The following is a 16,867-nucleotide window of genomic DNA, read 5'->3' on the forward strand; positions in this document are numbered from 1 at the left end:
AGATGACTGTTTCCCTTCCAGTCAATGACTCCAACCTGAGCCAAGACAAAACCAAGTAATCTCATTTTAATACAAAGACAGAAAGCAAGTTGGAAAACGGATATAGGGGAATAGGAGGCACAACAAGATACCTCCCTGCCCACTATGAGACGACAAAAACTCACAAATTTCAGTTCTAAAGTAGCAGCACTTTTAGTAGAATTGAAGAGTCCTGAACTATTTAATGACTAAATAAACGAGTTTCTAAAAATTAAAAAAAGTTTTCAACTGAATAAGTTCTGTTGCTTTGTTTCCTTTTCTTTGCCTATCACTCACCTTATTTTGTATTATCAGTTTACATGACGTGAAAGCAGTTCAATTAAAAGACATTACTTTAAAATTACAAATTGACATAAACACGAGGATTCATTTCTGACCTTGGATAGAAGAATACAGTAAAGGTAGAATTAAAACCGGCGATTTGACATTCTTAGCTCCTCAAAAATAAATAGTAAATAAATAAAAACAAACAAACAAAACATAACCTAACAAAAACAACAAACAAACAATAAAAAACACCAACAGAAAAAAAGAGGTAAAACATTTTTCTGACAATAACTAAGTATTCTTACCTCTATAGTAATTGATAAGAGAGAGCAATGTTAATATAATAATTTAAAGCACACGGGTAACAATATTATGTAACAATGAGAAACAGAGAACCTTAAAAAAATTTCATGAATGACAGATGTATGATAAAGTGGACTGTTTGTTATAAGGAATTCAACAATTCGGGACTTGTCACATTTTATGGTCAGATTCCGTATCAATTCAGAAAAGTGAGTAGATCAGGCACTAACGTTAATGATAATCAATATTCAATATCCATGAAAGAAAAGTGAAGTCTTGTAAAAAAAAAATCATTTTTGGAAGAAAAAATAATTCACATGCCCATATAAAATAGCAGGAATACTAGGCAGAGCGATAAAAGATGATTGAAATCTCAAATAATAAAAGCAAATAAATAAAATAATAAAAAATAATAAAAGAAAAACAAAAACAAAACAAAAACAAAAAAATAAAGACAAACTCATAATATTAAAGCACATCAATTTGAAACACAGACATTTTGAACATTCTAATTCATCAACAGATATTTTGAAATATGTTATAAAGATACCTAAAATCTAAAAAAAAAAAAAATCTTGAAAGAGGTTTGAGCCGGATAGTATTTTCTGAATGACTATAGAAAGAAAACCAAATGTGTAAAATTCACACATTAAAGCTTAAGCAAACATGAAAAGCACTACACACTGGAGAGTTCAGTGAGATCCTTACCCTCTTCTATGCCTATATCAAGTTTAAGTGAAGGAAGAATTGTAGGTTAAAAAAAAAACAAGAAAAAAAAAGAATGAAGAACATGACATGTCATTGGATCCTATAAAAAGTTGGACAATTCTTCATCTTATAAATAATTTTAAAAAACAGACTTTTCTTTTGTTCTTCCTTAACTCATTCAATCCTAGCGATTTTTGTTACTTTTCAAAACTGGAAAAAAAGTATTAAAAAATGAGTATGTACATAGATAGTTTTATTCAACTAGACTGTCTATCATTAACATGCAAAAACTAAAAGCATGAGCTGTGATACTACGCCTATAATTTGTCTCAGAAAAATGTAATAAATAGGCATGGGGTAAAAGTAACCCGGGTAAACTACGGATATAGTCAGTGTTAGGGTTGAGTGATTTAAATTAATACTTTCCAAAAATGCCTCTCTGTTTAGAGATATGAGACAAAATGCAATATAACAAATTTTTAGATCTTAAGAACTCCTTAAAAGTTTTCTGTCTTCAAAATGTTTATCACCATCTATAAATAACATAAAAGATTTTGTTAAAAACTTTGTTGAAAGTTGTGAATACATGAAATCCTCTTGCAAATATTCATAGCTCTAATGTCTAATTCAATACGACTGCTGGCCATTATTTCGAATCACTCAAGGAGGTTAAATAAAAAACGATGTCAGTAACATTTGCATATGTGTTAATATGTATTAAAGGGGGAAAAAAGTAATTCATAAGCAATCAAAACATTTCATTATGATGAAATGAATTCTGAAAATTGTGTACTGAGTACAGAATAAATTAGAAGACCCCAGTGCTAAAAGTACTTAAGTCACATTTTCATGATTTTTAGATAATCAGTGATAAACTTGAAAAACAATCACCTCAGTTCACTCACCAATTTTATTCATGATATAAACACAATCAAAGTCCCTTATCTCAATACTACAATTATATTTTGTGTATACTCTATCATAGCCTCGTTCAAATATTAACCTCCATTTTTTTTTTCAAAACTGACTTTCTCAGATCTAAATGCTTTAAGCACTGGGCTCTTCATTTAATAATGAATTAAAAAAAATATATGCATCTATTTATAGCTGATGTTTACATTGTAAATCAAGAATGGAATATAGTTGTACGTACAAGGAATACATTTTGTAAAGTTTTGATCACCCATGAACACTGCAGACAAGTTATTGATTGAAAGGAAAATACGACAACTTGAATTTACCTGGCATGATGACATCTGGAAAGCCCATCTTCCTGGCCATGATTGTGTTGGGTAGAACTAAATGGGGATAATTTTCTTTCACCTGTCAAATAAAATTCATCATCATTGACAGAATTTAACATATAAGGAAATGACTATTGAAGGATAATTAATGATACACAGAATTTAACATATAAGGAAATGACTATTGAAGGGTAATTAATGATACACAGAATTTAACATATAAGGAAATGACTATTGAAGGGTAATTAATGATACACAGAATTTAACATATAAGGAAATGACTATTGAAGGGTAATTAATGATACACAGAATTTAACATATAAGGAAATGACTATTGAAGGGTAATTAATGATACACAGAATTTAACATATAAGGAAATGACTATTGAAGGATAATTAATGATACACAGAATTTAACATATAAGGAAATGACTATTGAAGGGTAATTAATGATACACAGAATTTAACATATAAGGAAATGACTATTGAAGGATAATTAATTATACACAGAATTTAACATATAAGGAAATGACTATTGAAGGGTAATTAATGATACACAGAATTTAACATATAAGGAAATGACTATTGAAGGGTAATTAATGATACACAAAATTTAACATATAAGGAAATGACTATTGAAGGGTAATTAATGATACACAGAATTTAACATATAAGGAAATGACTATTGAAGGGTAATTAATGATACACAAAATTTAACATATAAGGAAATGACTATTGAAGGGTAATTAATGATACACAGAATTTTAACATATAAGGAAATGACTATTGAAGGATAATTAATTATACATTTGAAACCTTTATCCATTACTTTTTTTTTTTTTGGTGATTTTTACAAAGATTAAAAATTCTCTAATAAATACGTGTAATAGGGCCACATTCGTCATCATCAATTCCTTTTAAGTTTAGATACAATCATGTCAAATGACTATCAGTCCCTTTGATTTCACTACAATGAGAGTCTCTCATACACCCATCAAGCCTGACTAATTTCAACTTTATTCACTGATCAGTCTCTTTGATTTCATTCATTTCAATTTTATTTTTATTAAACTTCAACTTTTGCAATTTTTTGTCATCACAAAATTTCATTACAAATTAATATTTTCCCCAGGAGTGTGGTTTCCTTTAACAACTGGAGGTACAATGCAACGATGAATCCTCACAGTCAAAGAAGCTTTTTCCTAACAAAAATTTTGATTTTTAAGTACAGAATTTTGGGAATCCCGTCTTCATCTGATAACCCAATCACAAAATGACTGCATTAATTTGTTTTGTTTTTTTCTTGGCAAAAATTATGACTTTTAAGTAAGTACAGAATTTTGGGAACCATGTCTTCATCTGATAACCCAATCCCAAAATGACAGAGGGGGAATTTGTTTTGTTTTTGTTATTTTACATGTGAGATATGGATATTCAATAAACACCTTTTACTCCTCTTTGTCAAACGAAGTGGTAAAAAGTGGGATGAAGTATTTGAATGGTAATCAGCAAGCTTAATCATCTGCTAATTCATATAAATTTTATTGTATAAAGGCAAATGAAAGATTTTCTTTAAAATTATGAAGAAAGAACGTAACTGACATTCAGTTGCAACTAGTATTATGATCAAGTAGCCGAGTAAATATATTTAATGAATTTACAACAAACAACTTTTGAAATATCCACTAATATGAAGTACCTCTCCGTGGCTTGTTCACCTGTCTGCAGGAATAGCAAGCAGTCATGTAAAAAATGACGTATTGTTTTTGAAAATCTGGGGGCAGTGTAGCTCAGCGGTACAGTCTTTGCTTTGTACCGATAATTACCGAGTTCGATCACCCGCTGCTGCTCTGTATGGCCTTGAGCAATTCACCTCACCCTAGCTCAATTTGCGGCACTGCACTGTGGCTGATGCCTGGGTTATTCCAGTCTTCCCTTGGAATAGACCCTAGAGATAAATTTCCCCTATGGGAATTTTGTTTTTTGTTTTAAATTTTAAGTCAGTCAATCACCAAAAGTTAAGCTGTTGTGGCCCATGTTATATACTTTATCTATCTTGTACATACCTTATTTATATGTCTATAATATCATAGAACCCCGTGTGGTGTCCGGGGTCCCTCAACTGAGAGGGTCAAGAATAGCCCAACGCCAAGCCAGCGTGTCGTAAAAGGCGACTAATGGTGTGTGATTCCCCCATCTTTGAGTCACCTGGTCCTCCAGGTTGGGGGTTGGCAAAGGGTTAACACCCCTTTCCGTTAAACTCAAACCGTTACAGAAACACAGACAGACAAACTAAATCCTTTTTTTAGCTTGGGCGACCGAAGAGTTTCTGGAATTACAGAATTTATGAAGGACAACAGACAAAGCCGAAAGGACTCTGCTGACCCGATGACGTCTTCGCCAAACAAGCAGCTTCGAATCGCGTCGTGGAACGTTCGCACCATGTATGAAGCAGGAAAAAGCTCTCAAGTTGTGACTGAGATGAGAAGATACAGGCTGCATATACTTGGAGTAAGCGAAACCCACTGGATACAATCCGGACAGAAACACCTCAAGTCTGGGGAGAAGATTTTATATTCAGGGAGAGGGGACGGGATTCATACACAGGGAGTAGGAATAATTCTAAGCAAGTTTGCCCAGAAGTCACTGAGAGGATGGGAACAATGCGGAGAAAGGATCATCATGGCGTCCTTTACAACACGGAGTAAGAAGATCAACATGAACATTGTACAGATCTATGCCCCAACAAATGATGCAATAGATGAGGACAAAGATACATTTTATGGTCTGCTACAACAAGTCATTGACAAGTTGCCAAGGAAAGACATCAACATATTGATGGGAGATGCTAATGCAAAAGTGGGACAGGATAACGTAGGCTATGAAGGTATCATGGGACGTCATGGCATGGGAGAAATGAATGATAATGGAGAGAGATTTGCAAATTTCTGTGCATTCAACAGTTTGGTGATTGGAGGATCAGTGTTCCCCCATAAGAGGATCCATAAAGCAACTTGGGTCTCACCAGATGGTGTGACAGAGAATCAGATTGATCATTTTTGTATCTCTCGTAGATTCAGACGTTCATTGGAAGATGTGACAGTACGGAGAGGGGCAGATGTTGGATCAGACCACCACCTGCTATTGGCAAAGCTTAAGCTTCGACTCAGAAAACACGGGGCCAGATCACATACAAGAAGAAAATTCGAGGTGAATGCACTTGATGGGGAAAAGAATGAGGAATTCAAACTACAATTGAGTAATAGATTCCAACCTCTTACTGAGCTCGAGGAGGACATAGATGTAGAGTCACATTGGGCAAAGGTCAAGGAAGTCTACATAACAACTTGCCACGAGGTATTGGGGGTAAAGAAATCGGAACATAAAGAATGGATAAGTCCAACCACCTTGGACCTTATTGAAAAGAGGAGAACAAGGAAGGAACAAGTGAATGCAAGCCGAACAAGGGCTTCAAGACTGGATGCACAAGAGCAGTATCGAGCCATAGCTAAGGAAGTCAAAAGATCTGTGAAGAAAGACAAGGAAGCATTCATGAACAGACTTGCAGAGAAAGCAGAAGCAGCAGCGACTGGAGGACACATGAGGATCCTTTATCAAACTACCAAGACACTTGCTGGAAAATATGGGAAACCAGAGGTACCAGTCAAAGACAAAGATGGGAAAACTATTTTTGGAAAAGAGGCTCAATCTGAACGATGGAGGGAACATTTCAACTGCCTTCTGAACAGACCACCACCAGACAACCAGCCAGAAATTTTGCCTGCAAGGAATGAGCTACCAATTAGCTGTGATCCACCATCGATAGCAGAGATTGTGGGTGCCATTAACAAGATGAAAAGGGGGAAAGCTGCTGGACCAGACCAGATTCCACCGGAGGCTCTAAAAGTTGATGCGAAAAGAAATGCTGAGGCCCTGCACCCACTATTTGAGAGAATCTGGAATGACGGGATATTCCCAAAGGATTGGAAGGAAGGACATCTTATCAAGCTTCCAAAGAAAGGGGACCTCAGTAATTGTAATAATTATCGAGGCATCACTCTTCTTTCTATCCCAGGAAAGGTTTTCAACCGTATTATTTTAGAGAGAATTAAGAATGCAACAGATGCTAAACTGCGGGACGAACAGGCAGGTTTTCGGAAAAACCGTTCAACCACCGACCAGATTGCCTCTCTGCGAGTCATAGTAGAACAGTCTATAGAATGGAACTCTCCTCTTATTGTCAACTTTCTGGATTACGAGAAGGCTTTCGACAGTATTGACAGAGCAACATTGTGGAAAATTCTGGCACATTATGGACTCCCTGAAAAGATAGTAAACCTCATTAAGGAAATGTATGAAGGATCAAGTTGCAGGGTTGTACATGAAGATCAGCTTACTGACAGCTTTGAAATTAAGACTGGTGTCAAGCAGGGATGCTTGCTCTCACCATTCCTGTTCATCCTTGCCATTGATTGGCTAATGAAGGAAACCTCCAAAGGGAGAAGAAATGGGATACAGTGGACCCCTGGACACAGTTGGATGATCTGGATTTTGCAGATGATCTGGCTCTTCTGTCCCACACCCAGGACCAGATGCAAGCAAAAACCACAATTATAAACAGCCTCTCGGAATCAATTGGTCTAAGAATTCACCCTGCAAAGTCAAAGGTCTTGAGGATAGGTACGCGTCAAAGGGAGCAGATCAAAGTAAAAGATCAGGAACTCGAAGATATAGACACTTTCTGCTATCTCGGAAGTATAATTGACAAGGATGGAGGCACGGAAGCAGAGGTGAAAGCACGAATAGGAAAGGCACAGGCTGCATTCACATCTTTGAACAGAGTTTGGAGAACTAAAGATATCTCCCTTCAACTAAAGCTAAGACTTTTCAACTCTAACGTGAAGTCTGTCCTACTGTATGGATGTGAAACTTGGAACGCATCACAGGCATGTATAAGGAGGGTACAGATTTTCGTAAACAGGTGCATGCGTAAGCTACTCAGAATAAAATGGATGGATAGAATAAAAAATGAAGAAGTATGGAAAAGAACACAGCAGAAACCAGTGGGAGAGGATATAGGAAGAAGACGGTGGAGGTGGATTGGACACACGCTTAGAAAGAATGACTCAACTATAACAAAGAAAGTATTGGACTGGAACCCTCAGGGCAGAAGATCAAGGGGAAGGCCACGAGGAACATGGAGAAGAATTAAAGAAGCTGATATACAGAGAAGTGGTAAGACCTGGAATGAGATAAAAAAGTTGGCTCAGGATAGAGAAGGATGGAAACTGTTTGTCTGTGGCCTATACCCTGACCCAGGGTGAAAAAGGCAATGATGATGATGATGAATATCATAGACATCAAATGCTAAAATACACATTACCTGTTTCATATCTCCTGGCAAGACTTTCAAGGACACCCAAAGACCTTGACCCTTGTGGTTGATCTCCTTGGATGAAATGACTTTCTTTATGACACTGTAGAGAAACTCCTTTTCTCCACAACTAGATTGGATTTATAAAAAAAAAAACAAAAAAACTTATTTTACCTCCATGATGTAGAATATTATGATGATTCCTTTGAATGAATTAATCATGAGACTTGATATGCTATTTTTAGAATACAGAGGGATGGCATTTTCTTAATATCAATTAAAATCAAAGTGGAGAACACCCAAAGAAAACAATTTCAAGATCTCAACAACAGTTAGATTTGTTTCCTCAAAACGGAGGTCTCTTAATTTAAAATTATTTAAAAATATTAAACAATTCAAAAGCAAAATTTAAAAAAGGCAACATCTAACAAGAAAAAACTTTTCCTGCTATATCAAATTTACCTCTGGAAAGCCACAAAATGTTGGGTGTCCTCTGTACCTGTATTCTCCCCTTGCAACCATTCGGTGACATCCATAGCTGGAAGACATAAAGAAAAGGGAAACTTGTAGAAAAAAAAAACGGATGAAGAAAATAATAAATAACAACAACATTGCATTTATAACATGCTTGTGCAGATCTAAAATCGTTCCCAAATTACTACATCTAGTAATGTTCCTTTGACATACAAAATACACAGCATTTTGGGTGTACTTGCGTTTTTGGGGATTTTTTTTGTTTTCGGTGAAAATCAACAATGTTTTAAAATACAATAAAAATCTTGTAATGTTTCCAATCCAATCTACAAAAACAATTCAAACCCAGAGAGTGCCTTTGCCCTTATAAAGAACACATCACAGACATTCATCTCATTAAACATTTGTTACAGTGAATGATATAATCAGTCGGATGGTGAAAAGGTTTGAACTAAGATACTGCCAAGTGGAGTTAAGGTCAATCTTTTAAAAAAAAATGAGTTCTAGTCATAAATGATTAAATCAACCCTTTTTGTACAGCTTCAGGAAACATCAAAGCTTAATTTCACTTCTAAACAATTGTTAAAGCTAGTCAAGTTGAAAAAATATGAATTTTGAGAAAAGTTGCTGGATACCTTTCGCATACATCTGACCACAACTTCATGAAAAATCACCCGATGTACTTCAAATAAAGATTAAAATTCTCTGGGGAGCATATTCTTTCAAAAATGAAAAAAAATAATATAAAAAATGCAAATCCAAAATTTTCACCTTCCGACTGATTATGTCATGCATTGACACATTTGTTTTGTGAAAAAAAAATAATTTTTTTTTAATCTTCAAAATTCTTGAGTGATATATAAAACCGACCTGCTACTCCAAAGGGACGCCTGATGCCTTGGGTTTGTTTTTTGTTGTCCACATCTTTAGGATCCATCACACCTGGCATTTTAGAGACATTTCGAATCATTGAATACATGACAATCATTTATAACTATCAACAACTTAATATGTTATAGAAATTTGAGGCCAATATTTAATAGTATGCATTCCTCCAATATTTTGACATGTTATGAAAATACATGCAACTTTTTTCCTTTTTAAACAAGTTTTCTAAACAAATCTTCTCCTCTTCCAGCTATATATATTTTTTTTTTAATACATCAAATTAAAATAGTAACTTCAATTTTAATTTTCTTTTAAGTGACAGTTAATGCTGACACAGGTACATTGTGTGTACATTATCATCAATCTGAAAAGTAGAGGTTGATACAGGCTAAGCAGAAATGTTTAGAAAAATTAATCCAAAAAAAACAAAAAACTTACCTATTCTGATAATTTGAAATATTAAGAAGACTTGACCACGCATTCTGTCTTTTGATCCAAGATCCTGAAACAGTGATAAGAAATTTAAAATTTCTGACATTTTCAAGTGATAAACACCTGAACTTGAGTTTAAGCTTTTTAACATATAGCACAATATCCACTAAACGTGTTCAAAGTGCTTTACAAGAAGTCCGTAGCCAAAGCAACACATAACATAGAAAAAGGCATGATGGCTGTTAGGCAATATCATAATTTTTCAGACGGAGACAACAGTGTTAACCACCGGGTACTCATTTTACACCTAAACATGGTGACAGAATGTGAATAAAGAGCCTTTTCCTAGGACTTAACTATGCACCACTTAGATCCGAAGGCATGTGTCATACCACTACACCACAGAGCCACACATGTTGAAACGTTTATAATTTTCATTTTTTATGCTTGATAAAAAAATGCACATTTAGAACAGGACAATGAATTGCTGTGTCTAGGTAACAATAAACATTTTATATAGCGCAATATCCACTAAACGTGCTCAAGGGGTCCCTGACCAACAGCCATACGTAACATGTAGAACGGGACATGACGCCTGTTAGGCGATATTACAATTTTTCAGACAGAGAAAAGGCTATTAACGGCCAGGTACTCATTTTACACCTGAGCGCGGTGACAGAATGTGAGTAAAGAGCCTTTTCCAAGGACTCAACTATGAGCCAAGCGAGGCTCGAACCCATGACCTTCCGATCTGAAAACGAGTGTCAAACCACTAGACCACATAGCCACATCTACTAAAGACTTCCATTTCTGTTTGTCGACTGCATGAACACTAATGTTGTTTTCAGGATAGGCCGGCCTATTCAAGCTCTTCATCCATGGATATTCTCCGGGTTTCTTTGGGCCGGTCTCTTCTGTCTTTTGCCATCAGCTGTCCAGCAGAGTGATATTCTTGGCAGAGCTGCTACCTCTATTCTGGCAGCAACCTGTCCTAGCAATCTCCATCTACATCTCTTTATAAATATAAAAAATAAAATATGCCCTTCCACCACGACATCATAAGATATCGTCGCTTAGGCATTCCATGAAGGAACATAGATAACTCATCAAACAAGATGTCTGAAGTCAACAGGAATCACCCATGTTGTCCAAGTGAGAAAATTGGGGGTTAATAATCTTGCTCAAGGAAAAAAAACGAAAGTGCTGAAGCGGGGCTCGAACCCAGGACCTTCCGGGTCACAGTGCAATGCCTTAACCACTCGGCCACTTCACCCCCTCTCTTTATAGTTGTAGCTTTACTAGCTGCATCAGTGTACCTGACCAAGCTTTACAGTGTTTGACTGATATTTCAACTTGAAATATTTCACCGCTAAATCATTGCTTGCTGCCAGAATAATAATCACAATTAATGAAGGACAAAAAACAAACAAAAAAAACTTACGGTAAAGACAACTCTAAAATTGTTGAGCATGTCAATATTTTTGGGAACCCCGCGTTTTCCCCAGTTCACCAAATAATTTTCACTGAAAAAAAAAGACAGAACAATGCATGGACAACAAATAGAAAAAATTATGATTTTCAAATAAATACAAAACTATGATATTCAATCTTTAAAAAAAACACCAAAAAAACCCAACTAAATACAGATAAAATTTGCTAAATATAAAATAAATATTCAAAAACTATATCAAAATTACAGTCAATGAAGAATTCAGCAATCCTTCACTGGCAATAAAACACACATCTACATTGGCAAAATGTGTCTTACAATGCGATCTACATAATGCAGAAATTTGCTGCCCGAAGATCAGAAAAGTGAACAAAGAATATGAATCTGAACAATGTACGTTTCAAGTCCACAGAACTATTTGTCAGTCTCGAAAACTGAAATTAAAGTGAAATGAGAGGTGATCGCAGTTCAAGACATACTTTTAAAAAAACATTTTTAAAAAACCCAGATTATATCAATTAAATAAAACCAATCTATACAAACATGTTGCTTGGGATCATATCATTTGATGATAAACCAAAATTGTTACCCATTGTTCTGATCACGTATGACATAGCATGTAACATTTTTGAAATTTTAAAATTGCAGCTACCTTATAAATCTTTCTTCTTTTGCATCAAACAAGTTGACCAAGATATCGGCATCTTCACCAATTTTGCATACAAAATTCCTAAGCATGACGTATAGATTAAAAGAGGAAGGCCAATTCAACTGTCTTGACTCCATGTTGCTGCTGTCACGATTTCTCTGAAGAAACAAACACAATAAATATATAAGTAAACAAAAATAAGATAAGTTGTAAAGATTTAAAACATTTTTTTTAATTTTTAAAAACACACAAGCACACATATACACATGTGCAACAATTTTTTTAAAAATGCTCTATAACGTAAAAAGATCTTTCAAGAGTACACATAAAAAATAAAGTTATGGAAATTTGGATTTTAAAATAAATTTGCTAATAGATTGGACAGAACTGAAGAATTGTTTTTTTTTTTGTTGCTTTTTTTCTGTTGTTGTTGCTTTTATTTTTTTTAAAAATTATTATATATGTCCCCCCCCCCCCCCCTTCCATTTCAAAAGTTGACCGATAAATAACTGAAAATAAATCCTTTCACAGAGAGAAGAAATTTTCTGTCTGGTAAAATGCATAAACTAGATATAAGGTTTGTATCCTATTCGATCAAGTATTCTTAGAAATTCAGTTATGATCGTTAACCATGTGTGGTAATATAAAATGTTACAATTACAACATGCTTAACATTATTTGAACTTATATAAGATGATAAATAAATTGATAATACAAATTCAACAGAGGACGAAAGGATAAAGAGGCCAATAATAGACAATAAGAATACACATTAAATGTAAAAATCATTGATTAAAATCATAAATACCCTATAAGAAGTTCTCTATCTATGCCATTTTTGAAACTATTTACCAGTTGATTTCATATACAATCAAAAGCGACATTTAGTCACTTTAATGATATATAAAATATATATTATGTGATATATTTTATATGTATTTTATAAAACAGCTAAAAACATAAACAACTTGTGGTGTTTGGGATTAATCATGATTTTGGCATGTATTATACATGTAAAAGCCTTCATGATCAAGTATCAATACTTTTTTTTGCTGGTATGACAGTATGTGAAACTTGTCGCTTACAATAATATGTAAAATTGTAGCGCTTGATTGATTTTTTTTTTTTAATCAAAAGAAAGCTTTCTCCATACTCTATCCATTCTTATCCATTAGTTTGAAATGCATTCATATATGACAATATTTAGATACCATCAAGACTAAAATTGAGAAACATATTAACTTACCATAGCTTTGTATAATCTTTCAGCTGCCTCGACGTGCTACGATTGTTTAGAAAGAAAAAAAAAAAAAAAGTGATGTCACAATAATAAATAAAATTTGAAACAACTGTTAAAAGCGTGAAAGAGTTTTGCCACGAAATAAAATTTAAATACAAGAAATAGTAATAACTAGAGTCTTTGATACCAAATTTTATATTTAAATTCAACATTACATTTATACATTAAATTACAATATATTAGCATTTGAAAGAAACTCACAGTTTTGGCTGTTTTGCTTTTTTTAAATTTTTTAACTTGTATAATTTCCTAGTTATAGCCTTTATCATTGTAATGTGGTGAAAAGATGGAAGTCAAACAAAAAAAGCAAACACATTTTATTGGACACTTGCTCCTCACCCTTCTATATACTTCAATGACACTCGTCTGTTCTGGTCGAAGTACATTTCCCATGTCATCTCTCACTATGAGATCTAATTTCAACAATCTGAATAAAAGCATAAAATATAAAGTAAAGACAATTATACTGATATCACTGCTGCTACTGCTACCATTATAACTACTACTCCTACTATTATCACTACTACTTAAAATAACCATTATTACTGCTATTACCACAACTACACATAAAAGCAAATATAGATATTAAAATAGGATTAACATCAATAATTGACAAAAGCATATTTATAAAATGAATTGTGGAATGATGAACAATTATATTTTTGTTTAAAGCCTATTCAGGAATGTCCAAAAGCCCAATTGTAAGTAATTTGTCAGGAATGTCCAAAATGCCAATTCTAGGTAATTTGTTTATTATGATGACATATTACCAGGTCGAAAAATTCTTTAAAAAATCAAATGAAAATCCACTCACGCATTTCCATAGTCAATTTGTGCTGTAACTTTTTGCTGCACTTTCTTTAATTCTTCCTGGAAACAAAATAGAAATGAAAGTGGTAAAGTTAATAGGGACAGATCCTTTTAATCAAATTAAGTATATGTATGTTACTGCTTGACAAACTAATGTCGTAAAGACATAATCAAATAACAATGAGAAATCGAATGTAAGTTTCAATTTAATATACGAAAACAAATAAAATGGACATTTTGGGTTTCCCTTTATCAACAAAACAGGATAAATGAAACACTGCAGACGAATGAGATAATGTGGTAGTGGCATTGTTAAGACGAATAAACAAAAACATTGATAGGCAGCAAATAGTATGCTCCTTTGTAAGGAAGCACAAATTTAATTGTTATTTAAAGTCATAAAGACATATCTGAAAATGCCAATTTACAAATGCAAAGTCAGATGGTGATATCACTTTCTAGTAAATGACCTTAGCAAAAAGCACCCCCCCCCCCCCCTCCTCCTCCATCCTCCAACTGCATTTTTCTGTTTTGTCCACAAACTAGTTGTATGCAGAAAGGTTCAATTTAGATAAAGAGGAAAACAATAACATCCATTTTCACTGGTGTCTTTTGTCTTAGTGAATTTTTAAACATTCTTTGTTTTTATCTTCTTCTAGATTCATAGTTACAGCAGGAATATCTCTGTTGTAATCCAAATATGACACTCACTATTGTAAACTTTCTGGATAAGATCTTGATCCTCCATTCGATCATTGATTCAATCATCTTCTGTACCTCCTCCAGCTGGGAATCTTTGTCCTTTGAAAATCAATATAATCATGAAAAAGAATGATATAAACAAATATGTTACTAACAGGCTGTACTCACTCAAAAATTAAAACAAAGTTCTTGTAATAGAAGAACAAATCAATCAAGTGACAATGTTACAGCATTAATTCAATTCATGTTTCAAGAGTGTTAATTTCTATTATTGAATAACGCTACATCTTACTGAATACAAGGGCTCCAAATTACTGCAACGACCTTGAGAGGATGACAAGATATAAAACCTTAAACATTCCTTTTTCAATATATATATATATATCTATTTTACAAACAAACAAAGAAGTCCTGAGAAGGATCGGAATAAAATCACCAATTCTTCTTCAAACTGTAAAGAAATTGAAACTGAACTATTTTGGCCATACGACTCGCCACGAATCATTAGAAAAGCACATTCTGCATACAAGAGTAGATGGCAAGAGAGGAAGAGGTAGACCAACAAGAAGCTGGGAACAAGATATATGTGAATGGCTGGGAATGACAACAACTCAAGCAAGTAGACTGGCGGAAAACCGTAATCTGTGTCGCAAGAAAGTTCGGGAAGCAACGTCCTACGCAGGATCAGCTGACTAGAGAGAGAGAGAGAGAATATATTTATTTCTATACAGTGGGACACGGGTTAAGATTTCAAAATGCATAGAAGACTTTTCACTTGAAAAAGTATCATAATTCTTTATCTTTTTTTTATATGTCTTATATTTTGTGAAATATGTATCAATAGTGATACTCATTTTTCAGTCTTTCGAATTGTGTCAAGAAGAAGAACTTACCACAAACATTTGTTTCCAAATGGCATGCCATTCTCTAACAACATTTGTCAACTCTATAACTAAAGGATGTTCCTTACTTGTAACAGTCTCATGTGATCTGAAAAGTTTAAAAAAAATTGAGCTTTTATATAGCGCAATATCCGCTAGACATGCTCAAAGTGCTTTACATTTGGTCCCTGGCCAAAAGCAACATTTAACATATAGGACGGGACATGACGCCTGTACTGTAAGGCAATATTACAATTTTTTCGGACAGAGGCAATGCTGTTAACGGCCAGGTACTCATTTTAGACCTAAGTACGAGAGAGAATGTGAGTAAAGAGCCTTCTCCAAGGACTCAACCATGCACCAGTGAGGCTCGAACCCAGGACCTTCCGATCCGAAAGCAAGTGTCATACCACAAGACCACATAGCCGCAGTTGAGATAAAGCATGACAAGAGGCAAAGTGTTTATACATGACACAAGCAATTTTAGACATTACATCAAACTTCCCCAAATATCATAGTAAATAATCCCGTCATCTATTTCCACCTTTTAGGTAGGATATGTTTGAACCCCTAGCCTATTCTATCAACATTTAATGTTGCCTTTATTATCAATTAAATCCCTACTTCTCCTCTGACATTTTTGGGGAACTGCTAGACACATTTCTATTTAATACTTTTCCCATTTACAGCTCAGGACAGTGCATCTTGTTTTGTTTTTTAGGGTTTTACGACGTTTGCAACACATTTAGGTCATATCAGTGCCAGTAAAAAGGAAGAAAATGGGATAGTAAACAGTTCTAGAATTACATCTAAAGCACCCAAGGAAAAGTAAGACACAGGGGAATTAGTTTAAAAAGGCAACAGATGTAGATTCCAAGAGCACTCGATCAGGGTACTTAGTTTGAGATTATCTAAATGTCTCATCCTGATACAAGCACAGGTCCCAAATAAGAGGAACACACTCAAATGCTTACAAATTATATACATGTAAAATAAACAATACAGTGCATAATATAAAGATGATTAAACAAGACAAAAAAAATCATCTCCTAAAACTCTAACTCTACATTCGACTGCTTCCCTCCCAGTCACGGTCTGGCCAGGGCCAGGACAAAACCAAGTAATCTCAGTCTAAGATAAAAGACAGAAAGCCTGTTGGAAAACAGACATAGGGGATTAGAACACACAGTAAACGCCTCCCTGCCCACTATAGGAGACAAGGCATCATGGCCATTAACAAATGAGATAATATTTTCACTACACAAAATGTCTATCAAAAAAAAAAAAAAAAAATGAACGCAATTATTTATTGAATCGTGGGAATAAGCTGTTGTTCAGAAGTCCAAC

At 34.3% G+C, this 16,867-nt stretch overlaps 1 protein-coding gene across 20 annotated transcripts in view; it reads right to left on the reverse strand.

The window, feature by feature from the left end:
* The window catches only part of LOC144964520 (dedicator of cytokinesis protein 1-like), a 98,221-nt gene that overhangs the window by 75,095 nt on the left and 6,259 nt on the right, over positions 1-16,867 (reverse strand). For all 20 annotated transcript variants that reach the window (XM_078898916.1, XM_078898913.1, XM_078898927.1 and 17 more), the window contains exons 4-15: positions 15,533-15,629; positions 14,649-14,738; positions 13,942-13,997; positions 13,467-13,554; positions 13,074-13,109; positions 11,831-11,985; positions 11,170-11,251; positions 9,735-9,798; positions 9,279-9,350; positions 8,397-8,472; positions 7,944-8,064; positions 2,559-2,640 (exon numbers count right to left, since the gene is read on the reverse strand). In XM_078898916.1, the coding sequence (XP_078755042.1) occupies positions 2,559-2,640; positions 7,944-8,064; positions 8,397-8,472; positions 9,279-9,350; positions 9,735-9,798; positions 11,170-11,251; positions 11,831-11,985; positions 13,074-13,109; positions 13,467-13,554; positions 13,942-13,997; positions 14,649-14,738; positions 15,533-15,629 (1,019 nt within the window). The remainder of the gene's footprint in view (positions 1-2,558; positions 2,641-7,943; positions 8,065-8,396; positions 8,473-9,278; positions 9,351-9,734; positions 9,799-11,169; positions 11,252-11,830; positions 11,986-13,073; positions 13,110-13,466; positions 13,555-13,941; positions 13,998-14,648; positions 14,739-15,532; positions 15,630-16,867) is intronic.

Source organism: Berghia stephanieae, chromosome 2 (assembly GCF_034508935.2).
Source record: "Berghia stephanieae isolate SIO BIC M18660-M18661 chromosome 2, UCSD_Bste_1.3, whole genome shotgun sequence".
Lineage (NCBI taxonomy): Eukaryota > Metazoa > Mollusca > Gastropoda > Nudibranchia > Aeolidiidae > Berghia > Berghia stephanieae.